The 18,845-nt window shown below is 38.5% G+C and overlaps 1 protein-coding gene across 1 annotated transcript in view; it reads left to right on the top strand.

Moving 5' to 3' along the window:
* Nucleotides 1-18,533, top strand: part of SMC1B (structural maintenance of chromosomes 1B) — a 33,623-nt gene extending 15,090 nt beyond the window's left edge. Inside the window, exons 13-25 of the mRNA XM_074825279.1 lie at nt 41-178; nt 677-793; nt 3,929-4,035; nt 5,683-5,824; nt 7,240-7,385; nt 8,491-8,644; nt 10,012-10,110; nt 11,465-11,621; nt 12,331-12,485; nt 14,930-15,081; nt 16,210-16,279; nt 18,018-18,128; nt 18,392-18,533. Coding sequence (XP_074681380.1) covers nt 41-178; nt 677-793; nt 3,929-4,035; nt 5,683-5,824; nt 7,240-7,385; nt 8,491-8,644; nt 10,012-10,110; nt 11,465-11,621; nt 12,331-12,485; nt 14,930-15,081; nt 16,210-16,279; nt 18,018-18,128; nt 18,392-18,502 — 1,659 coding nt within the window. The 3' untranslated portion in view covers nt 18,503-18,533. The remainder of the gene's footprint in view (nt 1-40; nt 179-676; nt 794-3,928; nt 4,036-5,682; nt 5,825-7,239; nt 7,386-8,490; nt 8,645-10,011; nt 10,111-11,464; nt 11,622-12,330; nt 12,486-14,929; nt 15,082-16,209; nt 16,280-18,017; nt 18,129-18,391) is intronic.
* The last annotated feature ends 312 nt before the right edge of the window (nt 18,534-18,845 follow it).

Here is an 18,845-nt window from a genome sequence, read left to right as displayed (position 1 = left end):
TCTTTAAAATGCTTTTTCTCCCGTCGTAATCTTTTTCTAGGACTTAATGAAGATCAAACGTAAGGAGGCTGACTTGAAGCAGTTGCGTGCTCAATGCCATGGAACTCAGACACGTCTTAAATATTCACAGAGTGAATTAGAGCTTATTAAAAAGAAACATCTTGCCAATCTCTACACGGTATAATACTAAGCCTTTATAACTTTCATGTTTAATAATTGTATTTTTTACCTAAGCTGTAGTTAGTGGTGAAGTAAATACTACTTTCTTACATATTTTTTTTTAAATTCAGTTTAAGTTTTACATGCAGCAGCCATGACTGAGGAATTAATAAAATAAAAAAAAAAAACCAAGATTACAAAGTAATTTACATGAGGCTTTTTCTACTTTAGGTTTTAAATTTGAATTTCTGGTAAGCTTGGTTTATCATCTAGTACCCTTCAGAAGTCTATGTCAAATTGTGCTTTGAATGATACTTATGTAATTTGCCTTTCTGTTTGTTAAAACTGTAATCATTGCATGCAAATTGGCAATAATAGTGGGTAAGTGCATTTGAGGAGAAAATATTTAATGTTTTTAATCAGAAAAATACAGTTAATCTGGAACAGAACTGTCTCTTAATTTCTGGGAAGTCAACCATCCTATTAAGAAAAATTAACATTTTTCCTTTCTGTCTAGGAAAAATCAAAACTGGAAAGTGAACTGGTAAATATTGAGTCTCAGCATGATATGTTGAATGAAGGAGTAGCACAAAGAAAAGTAAAAATAGAAGAATTTCAGAAAAAAATTAATGAGGTAATACCTTCTGTCATAGTTGTGACAGCTTATGCTGTTATACTACAGAAACTTCTTTCTGTTCCTGCTGACTTTTAGAACTTGGACAACTTTTACTTTGTAAACTACTTTGTCAACAAGGGTTATAAGTTACTCCAGCAATCTTCCCACATTCTTTACTTTTCTTACCGAGAGAACTGTGAACAGAAGTGCACTTGGATGTTACTGTATATCATGGCTTTGGGAATCAGTTTCCTTACAATCAAAATTTGTGACTTTTGCATCCCGAACGCAAACCCAACCAGCCAAATCCATCTACTTCTTGAATACTGGAAGAAGCTATGTAATATATATATACACTATAATTTCATTTGACATAGAAAATTTTTGAGTTTGAAGAAGATGGGTTGGTTTTCCCCCACCTTTTCCTGCTCTGCTATAAATATGATTTACTCTTTATAGAACTGAGCAGGGACAATCCATCAAAGTTCACAGCTTTTAGAGCTCTCAGTGCAAACTTTCACTGTAGATCAAATCTCAGAAAAATACTCTCTAGGTCTTGGGGTAAAAATTTTATAAGTATCAGCTTATTCTTTCTCAGACTCTAACATCCAAGTTCTTTGTAAGAAACTGTAGCTGATGGATCTTTCCTTTTTGTGAAGAGATAATTACGCAGCGTGACTGTGTGACTTGACTGTAACTTTCTTTTGGCGTGAAGTTTTCCTGGCTGATGTGGATCTGTGACAGCGTGTACATACACTAAACTCTGTGTACACCCACCAGATTTGCAGATCTCAGTAATCGGTGCGCACCTGAGATAGACAGTCTCTGCATGGGTGACTATCCTTCTGAAACTCATTCTCACTGCAGTCGTAGCAGGATGCATTCCATGTCTGCATGGAAATAATCGATCAGTATCTTTTTATCTGGAGAAGATCCGCCCCTTCTGCAACCCACAGGCATGCTAGTGCCATTAGGAAGAGAGCTCTGATTCAGTTTTCCAGAGCTGAGAACAGTTCTCAGCACTGCTAGAGTGCTTTATTCTGAACTCTACAGGCGTCGTGTCTAGGTGGTGACCTGTGACACCACTGTATGCTAGAAAAAATAGATAAAGAGCACAATAGGGTGAAGATTCCTTTCTCTTCTTGGAAAGTAACCAATATCTGGGATTTATTTTCTGTGTACTCTGACTACCCTGGGAGAATGGTTGAGGTGTGCATAAGGATTTTCAGCAAATTCCTCATTCCACTGTTTTGTTTTGGGTTTTTTGTTTGGGTAGGTGGGTTTTTGGGGGGAAGAGGAGGAGGGGGTGTTATGGGTTTGTTGGCATTTTTTGGATGATGTGGATTTGGGGTTTTGTTGTTTTCATTTGTTTTGTTTGGGGTTTTTTTTAAGACAGTTGTATGCCTACGTTCATTTGGAGTCCAGTTCATGGAAGATAGAGCTAGCCTATGCTATAGCTGAGTCTTTTTTGCCCTCCCTCTCTTTTGAGGTGTTGCTGATGCAGAGCTTGGGGACCTTGTGCTATCCCTACCTGTCCAAATTTATTATCTGTTACAGTACTGCATCAGCTTTTGTCATTAGAACCTGCTCCTTTCTGCTGTTTATCAGCAACAGGAAAAGTTCTCTGTGATAGAAGAAAGAACTGCTGTGATCCAGCAGTTAGGTTTCCCAGCTGTTTTTTCTGCAGCCTCTTCTGCCATCTCATACCTCAGTTTCCCTTTCATTCTCTAATCTTCAGATGGTCCCCAGAAGAGTTCCCACAGACAGCTGACAGATTCAGAAGCGTGGTTGTCATGAAGAGACCGAAGGCATTCAGTGAAGTGAATAGTAGTAAAGCCTAATCTGATACCAAGAGGGGTTTCATACTGTGTTCTACTAGAGTAGACAATAACTGGCCTCTCTGACAAATAAAGAGGAGGCCAGACCTCATCTCTGCTTCTCTTTGGAAGCTGCCTTTGTTCCTACTCTTGCCAAACAAAGAGATCTGGTACAGACTGTGGAAAAGCGGTGCTGCAGTTTTGTCTGGAAAATTCACAGCCCTGCACCTAAATGCTTGTGTAAATGTAGGTTCTTAAGAGAAAGAGATTCTTCACTGCTCTCTGCAGTTACTTGAGGTGTATAGTACGTGTGTAACTTAGTTCCTGGCCTCTGATCCATTCTCATCAGTGTTTCTTGGATTAATCTCTGACTGGAATACTGCATGTAAAAAGAAGTCCAAACTGCTGCATGTTCTGTGTCTTGCTTGTGGTGCAGGCATGAGGGAATGCAGATGTCTGGCATCTGAGGACACTGAGAAGGTCGTTGATGTTTAGGCTATAAGAATTCCAGACCCAGGGAACTTCTCTTTTGCTTGTTCTGCAAAAAAAAAACCAAAAAAAAACCAACCAAATGGAGGCTGGTCATCAGTTTCCAAAGAACAATGTTACTTGAATAGTATAACTTGATTTGGTACCTGGTTAAACAAGCCTATGTACCAAAAACTGGGTTTTGACCTGTAAAGTTCTCTTAATTTTGTTCAGTCCATTGGGTTTCCTTTTAAATGCTGTAGGCTGTTGCTATTTCTTTGTTCAGTCCTGCCATGCACACTATACCTACTATTTGCTGCTTAAATTTTTTATGAAAATTGTAGGACTGGTTTTGGCCGAAGCTTCTTTTAGTATATACTGTACAATTAGAAAATGGGAGATTGTGCAGCAGGTTTTTTGCTGTGGCTTTGCTATAAATGGAACATAGTAATTACTATTTTAGGGATCACTTGGAAAGATTAAAATGAAGAACTGAACTACACCAAGACACCTGGTGTATCTGATTAGTGTCCTGTATACTTTCTCTTCTTGAGCTGACTGGGAACAACAGACAACACCAGGGAAGTTGATTACACTGTGATGACTTTAATTAATGCCCAGGTGCTGTCAAGAAGAACTTAGATCAGAATTTGCCTTTTGCAGATCATATGCCTGGTATCTGGCATTTGTACTGAAAGTGTTATTTGAAAATGTCAAGTTCAGATTATTTCTCAGTAGTTCAGTTCGCTGTTTCTTAAAGCACCTTGAAAGTCCAGCCTGCAGTGTGAAGTGATTGTCTAAATGTGTTACTTCTGTGAGTTGCAAAATAGCATAAACGTTTTTTTGCTCCATGTCCCTTTATTCAAAGGCTGAAGATGCTGTTTTCCGGGAATTCTGTGAAGAAATTGGTATAGAAAATATCCGTGTGTATGAACAAGAACATGTGAGACAACAAGAGGAGATTGATAAGAGAAGGTGGTGTTTGTAATTGAAATGTGAAAAAGTGGTTTGTATTAGATTAGGCACACAGGTAAATGAGTAACTCCATCACAGGAGATACCACAGAAACCTAGAAGGCTGCAAAAGGTTATATTACCACTGCAAGGATTAGTTTGCAGTTGCACTGCTATGGTTTGGATTTATTAGACAGTTCTAGTCAGCGGCGCTTTGCAACAAACTTGAAAGGTAAAATTTACTATTTTGGTAGCACTATTTTAGAAAAAAGAAAGCAAAGAACAGTTTTCTGAAATCCCCACTGAAAAATGGCTCAATGACAAATTGAGGATGGCATGAAGGCTCACTCGTTATGAAAACTTGTCAAGGAGGACTGGGTGTAAGATGCAGTGATTTGGGAACATACTATTAAGGAAAACAGGATCTTGATTTCCTCACAGGCAGCCTCAACTGGTATTCCCCTCAAACAGGCACAGGTCACAGGGCCAAAGATATATATCTTAAAGAATGAGACTGTTAAAATGAACTGTCTCCTTGTACTACAGGCATTTTCAGGCACCTTTCCTACATGCACTGAACTCCATTGTCCTTTCAGCCACCTCTTCAGCTGCTAAGAGACTCCCTGAGTGGTTTTGAGAAATGAGGCCAAACGTATGGTTTCGGCTAGGGCTGCAGGGAGGTGGTAGTGCAGTGCACTCAGTCGCAGGTAAAGCACTTGCTGGCTGAAGTGATTTAATCATTTATTTATGCTTGCAAGAACTGGAGTCTGGTGAGGTGTAAGAAGTTAGTAATAGAACAACGAAGGGAGGAGCCGTTTGCATGGCCTTGTGCTACACTGCACATGCAGCCTCGGCCTTGCTTGTGCCCTAACTTGCCTTTGTTAGTCCTGGAAGCCTGTGCTATGGTGCCACCTTGCCCAGGTGTAACGAGCGTGGAGCTGGGGCTGTGCTAACCCTTGTGCCTGAACAACAGATGCGGCCCTAGGAGTAAGTCATTTGGGAAGCTCAAAGCTCAGGGGCAGATGGTAACAGCTGAGAGGAGAGTTTTCTGTGAACAGCAGCTTAGTTTTACGTCAGTCCTTTCTCAGCAGCATGTGAAGAAGTTTCTGCCATTGTACGCCTACAAACAAACACAGATCTCAGCTGAGAGATGACAAGCAAGGCTGAATATGGCTTAAAAAGCTCTGGTCTCATGTTTCTTAACTGCCATCTCCCAACTGAGATAAATTCCTTAGAATATTCAGGTAAACATAGATACCAGGTGTCAGGGAGCCGTGCGGAGGCTGAGCGGGGAGCGCAGGCACCAGATAAACACCCAGCATCAGCGCAGCTTTTGCCCAGCTCCTATCTGCATCACTTACAGCTGTATCACTCATACTGAGATACTTGGAAGTTTTAGTGTCACTTTCCATGTTGAATGTGGCCATACTGTATCTTTATATTGTATTTTTTGAACTATTCTCACTGTATTTTTGTAACTTCCAGTATATCCACAGGATGTTGTGTAGTGGAATTTGTGATCCAAATGTATGCAAATTTTTCTGCTCACGTAGAAGATAGAAAAATGCTATCCAGATAGTCAAAGTGAAAATGCCTCTTGTAATAACTTAAAATCACAGTTTCTAGCCTGTTTTGTAAGTGTCGGTTTGAAATACTGTACTTTGACTAGACTGGAGTTTGAAAATCAGAAGACACGACTAAACATTCAGCTAGAATATAATCGTGATCATCTACAAAAATTAACAAACACAGTCAGCAAGTTGAGGGAGACCATTCATAAAGATGAAGCTGAGATTATCGGGCTACAGAAGGTAACTGTAAACCATAGCTCTATCTGGGACTGAGAGGAAATTGAATTACAATTTTGAATAAATGGAGTTGATGCTGTTGAGTAATTCTTCTAGAGCTTAATTCAGTGTTGACTTTGTAAATGTTAAAAAAAATGCAGTTGCATATTGTCATTTTAACCTTGGAATAACCTGTCGTATTAGGATAATAATTCAAAATAAGCTTACAAAAAATTAAATTTGGGGTTACTGTATGTACAGTGTTATACTGTGTTTAATTTATATGAAAAGGCAGCATATTGCTACAGATAAAACTAGTAGCATGTGGCTGAGGGTCTTTAGAAGATTTTATGAGTAATAGTAAACAACTCTGGTGCATCTTTAAGGTGCTTCACAGCCACTGAAAATAATTCTATGAAAACTAATTTAGACTTTTAGTTGAAGTAATATGTATGGATTCCTCCTTCATAGTGTTCTTTATGTGTAAGTAATTTTTTGTCATGTTAATGTTTGTTAAAAAAAACTACACTTGTGGTGCACTGGAAAGTGAAGGAAAAAAGATGTGCAATAGTGCTTTCTATAAAAACCAAAAATGAAATGTAAAACTGCCCCAAACTGGGCAAAAAACCCCACATGCATCATTTGAACTCTATTTTAACGTTAGAAGATGGGTGTTTCTGATGCTGAGGAAAAACAATAGACCCTTAGTCATGCACAAAAACATGCCTGACTTCATGCCTCTGTGTGTAATTCTTCTGAAATAGGGCTTGGAGCAAATTCAGATATTTTTGTCCTGGAGAAGGATTGTTTGTATTAAATTCTGAAGGTACTTTGTTCGCATGCTGCAACAGCAGTTAGTCTTGATTAGGTTGCCGTAATACCAGTCTCTTAAGGACCACGTCTTCCTGCATGTAGCGTTAGGGTTACTGTATTCTAGCACCTAATTTCTAGCAATTTAGCAGTGACGTGGGTTATACAGAGGAAGACTCACGTAGAGTACCTCCGCAGATTCCTTGCTCTCTGCGGATTACCTCAGGGTTTATCTTTAATGAACTTTTTAAAGGATTTCAAGTTACCTTAGGGGTTGCTAAATATGTTGTAGAAATACAGTAGATGGGCTCCTTCTTGCAGGGCTGAGGGACTAACTGAGGAGAAGGGAGTAGCCCACAGATCTTGGGCATCCTCAGATTCCTGTCTTATTTGAGGGCTTTATAGTTTAGTCTGGTACGGTCACAAATCCAGAGGAAAATCCAGTGTACAAAACACCTGGATCTTCCTATGTATAAGATCAGCTGTTTTCCCAGTGCCTTTCAGATTTTGTGCTGTAACACACTTGAATGTAGTGTAACAGGGTTAAACTTTAACTCTCTTTCTTTATAAGAAAGATTCCATATCAAGATTTTTGCTGAAAGGTTAAAAATGTGAATGTTTCTATGCAGGGTGAGGAAACGCTTCTAAAAAAAGTAAATGGAATTGTGGAGGAACAGCAACATCTTAAGACTAGATTAAGTGCTCATAAATCCGAGGTTCTAAAAGCCCAGAATGAAGTTGAAGAGCTCAGAAAGGCGTTGTTAACTCTTAACAGGTAATTGCTAATTGTACTCATGGGAAAATGATTCACGTGATCATATTTAGAAGAGTATGTGATGTCTAAATTTCTCTGGTTCTGTTTTCTTGTGAAAGATTTCATTAGGGACATGGTAATTTGCATTTACCGTAGGCATTAGTTAAAAAGTGCTCCTAATTCAGCATGTGGTTCCCAAAAGTAATATGAATGTGGTTATTTCATGAAAGCCATCCCATAAACCATACAGAGTAACATTATCTTATTATCTACCTAGTGTTAGGTCTCATTATGATTTGTGATGAGTCTGTATTAGCTTACAACTTGATTGGGGGGGTCATATTAAGTTTGCTGGTAGTTTCATATGTTTGAGCTGTACAGTTGGTTCAATTAATTAGAAATCTATCTTTTTTTTTTTTCTGATTTCAGTCTTCTCATTTTCTCCAGACCTCTCACGTGTTGGATACCTTAAACTAATATTAATGTTAGGTCACTATTCTGTCCTCACTGTTCTTTTAAATCAGCTGCTTTGGGGATAGTTTATACTTCAATTTTCTTATGCTTGCTTGTTATTGATGTGCTTAATATCTCTTAATAAGGAGTCGTCTTTATGTTCAAAAAACCTACATGTTGGCACAGTATGGCTAGGTAAACTTGTGGAATTTTATATAAACTCACAGATTGTATGCTTAGTAATACATTTTATAGCGTGTGATTTTAACAATGTAAGACTGTTACGCTTCTGCCTTATTTGGCAACTTGATGCTATCAAAGGAATTTGTTGCAAAGAATCAAGGTGTATTTCAAGTAGATAAATCTAAAAGATACCTGATTAAATTTTAAATGGATGAGAGCTGAACAGAACGGAGTCTAGCTGTAGTTAGGAAAGGTGGATATTTGAACATGCTGTGGTGTGAACTTGGCAATATCCTGAAACTATGTCCGTTCCCAGCTCCCTCTCGAGTAATTTGGGAAGAAGTTAAGTACCATTTTCCTTTATGTTTGATGGGGATTATAGAGGAAAAAGCCCTCTTTGTGCACGGTAACTGTTTTTCATGCTGTATGGCTGTGGATGTTATTGGCAGCGATGCTTCTGCTCTCTGTTTTGTGCCTTTTGTGTACGCAGGGAAGCGACCAAATTACAAAAGGAAGCTACAGCTCTAGAAACCTCTCTGGAAGAGAAAAGGTTAAGACGACATAATATGCTTCTTGAATGCAAGGTGCAGGACTTGAAAATAAAGTTCCTGTCTGGATCGCTGGATGACATCAGTGAAGTAGAGGTACTTAAAATGTTTACAGAAGATAGATATCATGGAGAAGCAGTCTTGAATTTAAAGCTGTTTGTTTTTTCCTTACGGGACTGTTTGTCTTATGTAGTAATGTTCAAATGCATTGTTTTCATGTGATCAGGCCTCATTCATTCAAGAGGAGGATTTTGTTTATTTTTGTAGACAGAAATAGTGTTCACATATTTTTGCTTGTGCTTGAAATGTGTTCCTGGGAAGCACGTGAAATTGCTGTGGTACAAGAAAATTGGTATGAAGGTGTATTCTAGAAACATATGTAAGAGGACACACAGGAGTCAATTCAGAAATGTAAATAAATATGGCATGTATATGAATTGAGATAATATTTGGTTAATTGTGCATAATATAAATGCTGTCTAAAATCATCCTCTTCAGTAGATGTAGATATTCACAGAAATCCAGGATAGGCTAAAATAGAAATACTCCAGCTATCAGAGGATTGACCACGTTATTTTTCTCAGTCTTCCCTCTTTTTCCAGCATATCTTTTGTGAGGAGAAATTAAACTTTCTCCACTGTTACGAAAGGGTTTTGAAGGACTTATAACAAGTCTGTGAATTCAGAAGAAGTCTTGTTGAACCCATTGCTTAGAAAAGTACTTTTGCTGGAGGATAGGTATGAGTGAGTGGGTCAGAAGACAAAATGAAGGCAGTGAGGTGGGCAGTCTTTGAAGGGAAAGGACATGAACTGCTAATCACTGGAGTATGTAGGCAGCTCAGCTCTCGCTGTTTATGAATAAGGAAGAGATGAAACCAGGGAGATGGGCAGTAGGAATAGTAACTTAGATTCCTAATTAATAGCACTGAGAAGACCGGTGAGATTTGGTTCTGGGCAAGAGCCTGATAACAACATGAAGCTCGTGTTTCGTTTAGGGAAAAGTAGCTGTTTGAAATCCAAGCTTACGGTGTCCAGAAGATACTCTGCTTACGCCATACAGAACTGAAGCTACTCATTTCTCCTGAGGCCAAAGAGTGGGAGAAATGCCTCGACTCACACACCTCAGAGCTTTTCCCTGAAAGGGGATTGAGTTATGGGAACGTAAATCCTTCCAATCAGATTTACATTATGCATAATGTTCTAAATATATTAAAAATAAATTACTGCTGCTTTCATCTGAGCCTCAAGCTGAAATTAGCAGATGTTTTCACCTTCATTTAAAAGGTGTGGTTTTTTAGACTCCTAAGATCTTAACTTACTGTTAACTCCATTTTGGCTAGGGGAGGAGCTATGGAATAAGTTTACCTCATACCATGTTACCACTGACTTCTCATTTTATATCCTTTTAACAGTTTAAAAGTTAACTGTCATATTGCTGATCTGGAATGTCCTTCATATTTATAGCTAGGAACTGAAACAGAAGACACTCAGACTACACCGAGTATCTACGAAAGGGAAGAGGCAGTTCAGATAGACTACAGCAGCCTAGCAGAAGACCTGAAGGTAACCTTTTCTGTTTGAAATTATTAGGGATCAAGTTTTCTGTTTTTATATAAAGTATTTTATTTGTTCAAATTATTTATTCTTCACCCTAGTCTTTAAATAAAACTTACTAAAAACACCGTTAAGTGCATGTGTGTGTTAGGGTTAGGGTTTAGGGTTAGGGTTACGGTTAGGGGCATAGGGTTAGGTTTAGGGTTATGGTTTGGTTTTAAGGTTTAGATCTAGGGTTAGGGGTTAGGGTTAGGAGTTAGGGTTAGCGTTTAGGATTAGCTGTTAGGGTTACAGTTAGGGGCATAGGGTTAGGTTTAGGGTTATGGTTTGGTTTTAAGGTTTAGATCTAGGGTTAGGGGTTAGGGTCAAGGGGGTCTTAGGGTTAGGTTTAGGAGTTAGGGTTAGCGTTTAGGGTTAGTGTTTAGGGTTTGGGTTACGGTTAGGGGCATAGGGTTAGGTTTAGGGTTATGGTTTGGTTTTAAGGTTTAGATCTAGGGTTAGGGGTTAGGGTTAAGCGGGGCTTAGGGTTAGGTTTAGGAGTTAGGGTTAGGAGTTAGGTTTAGCGTTTAGGGTTAGTGTGTGTTTTGGTTTTGCAATCATGCATCGCATCTATATATGGGACTTCTGGATAGGTCAGTTCCCCATATAACTGAATTTAATTAAAAGCTTACCTAAACCATAAAAATAGAATGGAGAAATAGTAAATATAACTCTTTTTTTTTTTTTTTTTTAATTCTTTTTTTCCTTCCTCCTTTACCTTCTGCCTTTAAGTTCCAACACCAGAGGTTATGACTCAAAACTCTAGAAACCAGTGCTTGGCTGCCAGGGGGGTTGTACCACCTTCTCTCTGTACTGTTTTCAGAGACTGAGACTTACCATCCTTCCATCTGTAACAGTCCATTCGGTCACGTTTTCTCAGCAGGTTTTTGTAACTTTTGTTTTTTCTTTTTAATCATAAGGAAAATAATTAAATGTCAGAGGCTGTGTACAGAGCAAGGGATGAATCTGTCATCATGGGAACTTGTCTCAAAGAATTCATCAAGAACTTGTCTTCAGAGGTTTTCTTTACAAATCAAGTAATGAAGCCAGCTAATCCTCCTGCTGGGTTGTATTTTAACCCAGACGTCTAGGCTGAAAGGAATTGTATGTTTTTAAAGGTCTTGTGGAACAGTGCTTAGGACCTAGTGAATTTATTCCAAGAACTAAGACTTAGTGAAGTTTTGCGTTTTGTTGTGTTTCCAGTTAAAGCAAGTAGATGAGTGGGGTACTTCCTCCAGAAGCCGTGAGTACTTGCTCTGTATGTTGAAATGTCTTGGCCTAAAAGCAAATTTTATTGCTCTAGTATTTTTATTTTTTTCTTTAGGACCTAGAGTCTGATAAAGACATAGGGGATCATCTGAACCAGATGCAGCGGGAAATAAAATCTAAAGAGAGTACTTTAATGAAGACAGCTGCTCCAAACCTGAGAGCAGTAGAGAAATTACAGATAGCTCGGGACAAGTTCCAAGCATCAATAGATGGTAACACCGAGTCTTTCATACTAATCTCTTTGTGAGAGTTTTCACCCTAATTGAAATTCCTTTCTGGCTTTGCTTCTTTCAGATATTACAGTATTTTTTGTGCTTAAGTGTTTATCCTCAGCTGTCTTTGTAATTATATGTAGACAGTTTATTAACATATAATAAATAGAGTTTGAATGATTGCAAAGATACTTGGTTGGGCAAATAACATCATAAAGTATCTTTACTTATTTTCTAAAACTTACTGACTTTAATCATAAAACTCTTTAAATTTTTCTTAAATAATTGAAGGAACATATATATGTTGTCCAGAACTCAGACATGAGCATTAATACAAAATTATTGGTATCCTCAAAGAGCATCACAGACACTGACATACTAAGAAAACCCAGGAGTTCTGAGGCTGTAACAGGTAAATGCTGGTGCTGCTTAAGGCCACCCAGCTTCCAGAAGGAATTAGGAGAAGAATTTTGTTCATTGCTCCAGGCAAATGTGGCATAGAGCAGATTGAACACACCCCAGCTTTCCTGGTTTTGGAGCCTCCATTTGAAATCTGGAAGGAAACTCATAATATTGGTATGCTCCTTGTATGTGCATTAGAACCTTTTTCTGCAGTAAATATTTTCCTTGATGCTTGTTACGATACACAATATATATTTGTTCTGCTTAAAGGCTTATTGTGGAGTAATTTCAGTAATTTTCTTTGTAGCTTTTGAGACCAGCAGAAAGGAGGCCAGAACGTGCAAGCAAGAATTTGAACAGGTGAAAAAAAGGAGATACGAGCTTTTTAGCCGGTGCTTTGAGCATGCCTCCATAGCTATTGATCAGATCTACAAGAAACTTTGCAGAAACAGCAGTGCTCAGGTGTGTGATGTTCTTAGGTTCTTGGCTCAGAGCACTGCTTGATGCTTTGTTATCTAGAATAAGAGAACTTAGTAACACTTCTGGTTTCCAAAGACAGTTTCAGTTCTGAAGAAGAAAATTACACAAGTAATAAAGACTTTAGAATTTTAGGGTCAGAGGAGGAGTAGGTAACATGCCAAGGCATGCTTGACATGAGACAGAGAAATGTGATCTAAAGTGTTAACAAAATCGGGAACTATTGAGCAGACTTGTAAATTATTATGACAAAAATGTGAAATATATTTGAGTACTGAAATTAAAAATAACCTTGGTTTACAGATCTAGCAATACCAGTAATAAGTATTTTAAAACACTTAATCATGAGCATAGATAAAACTAAGTGTCATAGATCGCTATTTCACTGCTAGCGTCTTGCGTGAGGTTTTGAAGATCTTTATACCCCACTTAAATATTTAAAAAAAGAGAGAATATGTTTGCAACTTCCAAGAAACCTGTAGAAGAATTGTGTCACAATTGTGTTAATGTTTGCTGGTGTTCCAGTATGAATGCCAGAAGTAAAGAGGAAACTCCCAGATGCTTTGGTTATATCAAATTCTGTAGATAGTTGAATGTTCAGAGGGCTCAGGCTTGAACTCTTGTCTGTCTTCAACTTCAGGTTTTGTGTTTTCCCTCAGAGTCAGATATTCAGAGAACACCTTAAATATCTTTAATATAGCCTTTCTGCTTCTAGGTTGGATGGGAAAATAAAGCATTTCTTTCTTCCTGATTACTGGGCACTACCTTCTCCCCTAGAGTAAACATCAGGCAGGCCTTGACTTTGCATTACTCTGAAACAACCAGTATTTCCCACATGCATCGCCAAAAATAAGGAGTTGGGTGCTTTCTTCCTGAGGTCTGTGCTGCTGTGCCTTGGTTTGAGCCACAGTGGTCAGGAGATTATCCTGTGATCAGCTGGGAAGCTGAAACTGCCAACTAGATGCTAATGGAGCTGCTGAAGGACGCCGGTCTAATTTCATCGGAGGAGAAATGATTGCTCTGTGCGTGGCAATCGCTCCCCTTAGCTAAGGAAAGGGTTAGTTCTGCCATCAGAGGAGCTGGCCTAGGTTGCGGCTTCAACGGATGCTTTTTAAGCAACCTTAACAATTTTTAACCTGAAAATTCCTTAATATTTCTTAATATTATTATAACATTTATTAATAATGCTCTACTACTGATAGATCGACTTACTTTAAGTTCCAGAGATTCTGGACTCGGAACATTCATGCACTAAATATATTGCTTAGTAAAGTTTATTTCATCAACATGTGTGTTAGAAGTACTTTAAAAGAAACTACTGTCTAAGAAATTGTACATACACAAAATCAGTGCTGAGTTAGCCACCGGTTCTCTTCCATTCCTCTTCTGTGGAGAGAGAAACATCCTTCCTTTCGTATCTTGATGAGCAAGGAATAAATGTACCCTCGTAAACTACACGATGATTTTTGCTAACAGTGTCCATCCCAACACTTCCTCTTGCACAGATACATGCAACGGCTCAGAACTGGGAGTTCAGTGCGAGATATTTGACGTTTTTACAGTCAAAAAACATTGTCATAACAATGACAGGCGTTCTGTCAACAGAGGAAAAGAGGACAATACACGTACCTTCAGCAAAACAGAGACTGCAAGCACTATAGCTTACTTCCAGGACTATTTACCACAGAAATTATTTTAAATCAAAGCACATGCAGTGTTTTGTTTTTTCTTCCACTGCATCTGTGATCTGAGAGGAGCCATTTGAAATGAGTGTCAGCTGTGGAAATCTTTCTTTTATTTGTATCCACTTGTGACAGGAGAAAAGATAGTTTTATTTTATTGTCTCTTCTATTTAATGGGAGAAATAAACCACGTAGCAATTAACTTACCCATCATACTTTTTAATGGTTTGGTAAAATGGCCATTCCTTTAAAATAATACTTTTAATTTTTGGACTTGGGAACCAGGATACAAAGTATAGTGATAGCCTACCTACATGAAAAGCTTTCTCCAGCTCAAAGCTGGATTTTGTAAAACTAACCTTTTAAAAAAAGACTGATTTTGGAAGTATATTTACTTCCAAACAAAAAGAAAACTGCTTTTGAAGTGTAAAATTTTAATAAAGAAAAATAAAGCAATTACATAAAAGGTGATAAAACCAAGTTTGTTGAAAGTTTGTAAATAACAAATATGTGGAGCCATTTCCAAAGGGTTTTGTTAATTAGCCTCCTAGCTCATGGTTCATTAACAAAGGCATATTCACTGGGAAACTTTAGTGCTGCTCTTCTGTATAGATGAATAGGTGTTTCCTACAAATGAAGCTAATTTACAGTTTTGACACTAGCTCAGTCAGTACTTAAACCTAAATAATATCCATCTTAATAATTTTATAAATGTCACTGTTAATAATGAAATGTATGCGTTTCCAGGCATTCCTTAGTCCTGAAAATCCTGAGGAGCCTTATCTGGAAGGCATCGGCTTTAACTGCGTGGCTCCGGGAAAACGCTTCATGCCGATGGACAGTTTGTCAGGAGGTGAAAAATCTGTGGCAGCTCTGGCTCTCGTGTTTGCTATCCACAGGTGAAAAAGTGTTACGGTATTACCCAAGTGTGTGGCTGAGTAAGTGGCGGGAAGGTAGAGAGTGTTACACTTACAAACATGTTCAAAAAATCTTCTAATAGGGTATTCGAGCATTACTAAAGTCCTTTACCTGGCATTACTTCTTATCAAAGTTCTATCAAAGTATGATAGAGTAAGCGAATCTCTGAAGTAATTAGAAAAATTTTCTTTTTTTTCCCCCCCTTTTTCTTTCTCTCTCTTTCCCCCCCTTTTTCTTTCTCTCTCTTTCCCCCCCTTTTTCTTTCTCTCTCTTTCCCCCCCTTTTTCTTTCTCTCTTCCCCCCCTTTTTCTTTCTCTCTTCCCCCCCTTTTTCTTTCTCTCTTCCCCCCCTTTTTCTTTCTCTCTTCCCCCCCTTTTTCTTTCTCTCTTCCCCCCCTTTTTCTTTCTCTCTTCCCCCCCTTTTTCTTTCTCTCTTCCCCCCCTTTTTCTTTCTCTCTTCCCCCCCTTTTTCTTTCTCTCTTTCCCCCCCTTTTTCTTTCTCTCTTTCCCCCCCTTTTTCTTTCTCTCTCTTTTCCCCCCCCTTTTTCTTTCTCTCTCTTCCCCCCCCCTTTTCTTTCTCTCTCTTTTTCCCCCCCTTTTTCTTTCTCTCTCTTTTTCCCCCCCTTTTTCTTTCTCTCTCTCTTTTCCCCCCCTTTTTCTTTCTCTTTCTCTTTCCCCCCCTTTTTCTTTCTCTCTCTTTCCCCCCCTTTTTCTTTCTCTCTCTTTCCCCCCCTTTTTCTTTCTCTCTCTTTCCCCCCCTTTTTCTTTCTCTCTTTCCCCCCCCTTTTTCTTTCTCTTTTTCCCCCCCTTTTTCTTTCTCTCTCTTTTCCCCCCCTTTTTCTTTCTCTCTCTTTTTCCCCCCCTTTTTCTTTCTCTCTCTTTTTCCCCCCCTTTTTCTTTCTCTCTCTTTTTCCCCCCCTTTTTCTTTCTCTCTCTTTTCCCCCCCCTTTTTCTTTCTCTCTCTTTTTCCCCCCCTTTTTCTTTCTCTCTCTTTTTCCCCCCCTTTTTCTTTCTATCAAAATACGATAGAGTAAGTGAATCTCTAAAGTAATTAGAATGTTAATAAACATTTTTGCATCTAAATGCAAAATACTGTCTTGTCTTCTACAGTTTTCGGCCAGCACCTTTTTTTGTTTTAGATGAGATAGATGCTGCCCTGGATAACACAAACATCGATAAAGTAAGTTGGTCCTTCACATTTTCCTTTTATCAACCATATAATGGTATCTTTTGTAGAAAGATGGCTGCTTTTCATTACAGGTTGTTGGGATAAAGAGATTGATTACACTGTCTTATCTGGTTTAAAATCTATTTAGTTTAGGCCTGAAATAACGGTTGTATGAGACTTCTATTCCAGGTTACTCTTTTTCAGATAAAAAGCACATTCGTAGCCCACAAAAGATGATCGCATTACCAGTTGTCAGGCAAACAGTTCCTAGGCTTTTAACCTTCAGTTGGTAGCAGTTTGACAGTTTGAACTTACCGTATTTCATTTGACACATCAGCTTCAATAATGTGTGTTTTTAAGATGTATATTCAAGAAAATAACATTAATGCAGAAAGCTTAAGTGTTGCAAGTTCTGGTCTAATGTATATTTATAAAAATAACATCCATAAATACTTTATAGCCAAAGAGCTATTAAACTTGGATTATATTACACATTAGAGTTAACCCTGAGATTGCCTCAGTAGTCTACAGTAAGCCTTTAATTGAGTCTTTGGGGCCCATCTCTGACTGGGAAGTTAAGCTGAGCTTCCTGAAGTTGAGTTGGGTTTCTACCCGTTCTGTAAGCTCCGAGACGCCGCGGGAGGCCTTGGGCCAGCGTTGCTGAAAGGGCGGCAGCTCACTCCACCTCGGGTACGCTTGGAGAGCAGCTGTCATGCAGGAAGGGGCTGACAAAATAGCAGCTTCCTAGAAAAATTCCTTTTAATTGGCTTCAACATCTAGCTAGGTATTGTTATAAGGGGAGTTGGATTATTCTTTAAGCACGTGTGAAAAGCATCTTAAATTGTCGAATGAGCAAAAGCAAAATTGCAGTGATCTGCGAGTATAATTAATGTTTCCCTGCTGCCAGGGTCTTCCCTATCTCTTCCCTTATCTGGAAGATGCAGTTGCTACTGCAAAGCACCAAAACCTTCAGAGAGAGAAATTAAATCTGCAAGTGAGCAAAAAGGATACATGGAAAACTGTATGTTGCTAGTCCTCACTGGTATTCAGGTTTTCTGCTTAGAATAAAGTCTTTTTCCATTCTTTCAGCTTAAGGATTTACTAAAGCAGATCTCCAGTAGTTTACTTGTAATTATACTGTAAAATGAGTGTGAATTACGTAACTCACTAAAGGCAATTCTTCCATTAAAAAAACCCTACTTCCATATCGTGTAGATATAACTCTGCAGACAGAAGTCTAATTTAAAATGTACTCCTTTTCCTTTATTCAGCATTTAATTTATATTGTGGGATACTGCCTTATTCAGTTACCAATTTATAACTTAATATTTGTACCTTTATTTTGCAGATCACCGAAAAAAATGTCTGCAGCGAACTAATGTGTATTTAAGATCTTGGTATACTGCCAGTAACAACCTTTTCACACTTTTTTTCCTTATTCAGGAATTTCCACCTTCCTTTGTAGTTTATTGAGTAAAATATTTTTCATTGGCACCAGCCTTTTTCTGTAACTTTATTCACTGGAGTGAATGATTATTTTCTTATGCATTTTCACAAAGCAGCAAATCTGAGGGGTTGTCTTAAGAACATGCAAAGTATCTGTCTTAAAACCCTTTTACTTCTCATTTTTATCCTATTTCGTTACTGAATTCTGCAGCTAACCTGGTTTAGTTCCTCCTCATTCCCTAATTAGAGCATGGTTTAAGTCTGCCAGAACTAACTTACTGAAATATTTGGCTTCTTTCCAAAGGTATCAAGTTTCATTAGAGAACAGGCACATGAGCAGTTTCAAATGATAGTTATTTCCCTAAAGGAAGAGTTTTATTCCAAAGCAGATGCATTGATTGGAGTGTGTCCAGAGGTAACAATTAATTATTACCAAATTTTGTTAAATAATACGCAGTGGTTTTTGTTGAATTGCTGATTTACCCCTTAAGCGCATCACGTACATAGTTGTGTTGCCAGATTTGAACTACTTTGTGTTCAGAAACGAGTGCAGGTACTGCCTCGGTGAAAAGGTCATTTTGGTAACTGAAGCTCATTATTGTATCTCGCAGTCATTTCTGAAATGCTGATTTTAGATAACAGAAATGTTTTAAATTGTACGATCCTTCCTCTTCTCAGCGCGATGACTTTATGTTCAGTCGAGTACTGACTTTGGATCTCACCGAGTATCCAGAGAGCAGCGAGCAGGAGAGAACAGAGAAGCACACGCCCCGTTCCGTTCCAGAATGAAGTGTGGATGACTTCAGGGCCAGGTGGAAACAGCCAGAATCTCTGTTCACAGCCAACTGTTACAGATCTGAGCTGGAACGTGCCTATTACAGGTTGATAGAGAAGCAGTTACCTTTCACACTAAGCACTTTTCTAAAATATTGAAGGAAGTAACTTATTCACGGATAGAGTTTTGTTAACAAGAGCAAGCCAGAGGTTGTTACATTCTGGTATGCAAAGTTTTCTCTTTAACTGTTTTGGGGCTTTTCTGGCCTTAAGATGAAGGAGTAGAGGTTCACATAAGCATCCTGTCACCAAGAAGAAGCCTCTTTCTTTTCTTAGGAGAAGTAATGTGTTAGCCATA

Source organism: Strix aluco, chromosome 5, assembly GCF_031877795.1.
Source record: "Strix aluco isolate bStrAlu1 chromosome 5, bStrAlu1.hap1, whole genome shotgun sequence".
In the NCBI taxonomy this organism is placed as follows: domain Eukaryota; kingdom Metazoa; phylum Chordata; class Aves; order Strigiformes; family Strigidae; genus Strix; species Strix aluco.
Note: the sequence above shows the minus strand (reverse complement) of the source record. Positions and strands in the feature narration are given on the sequence as shown.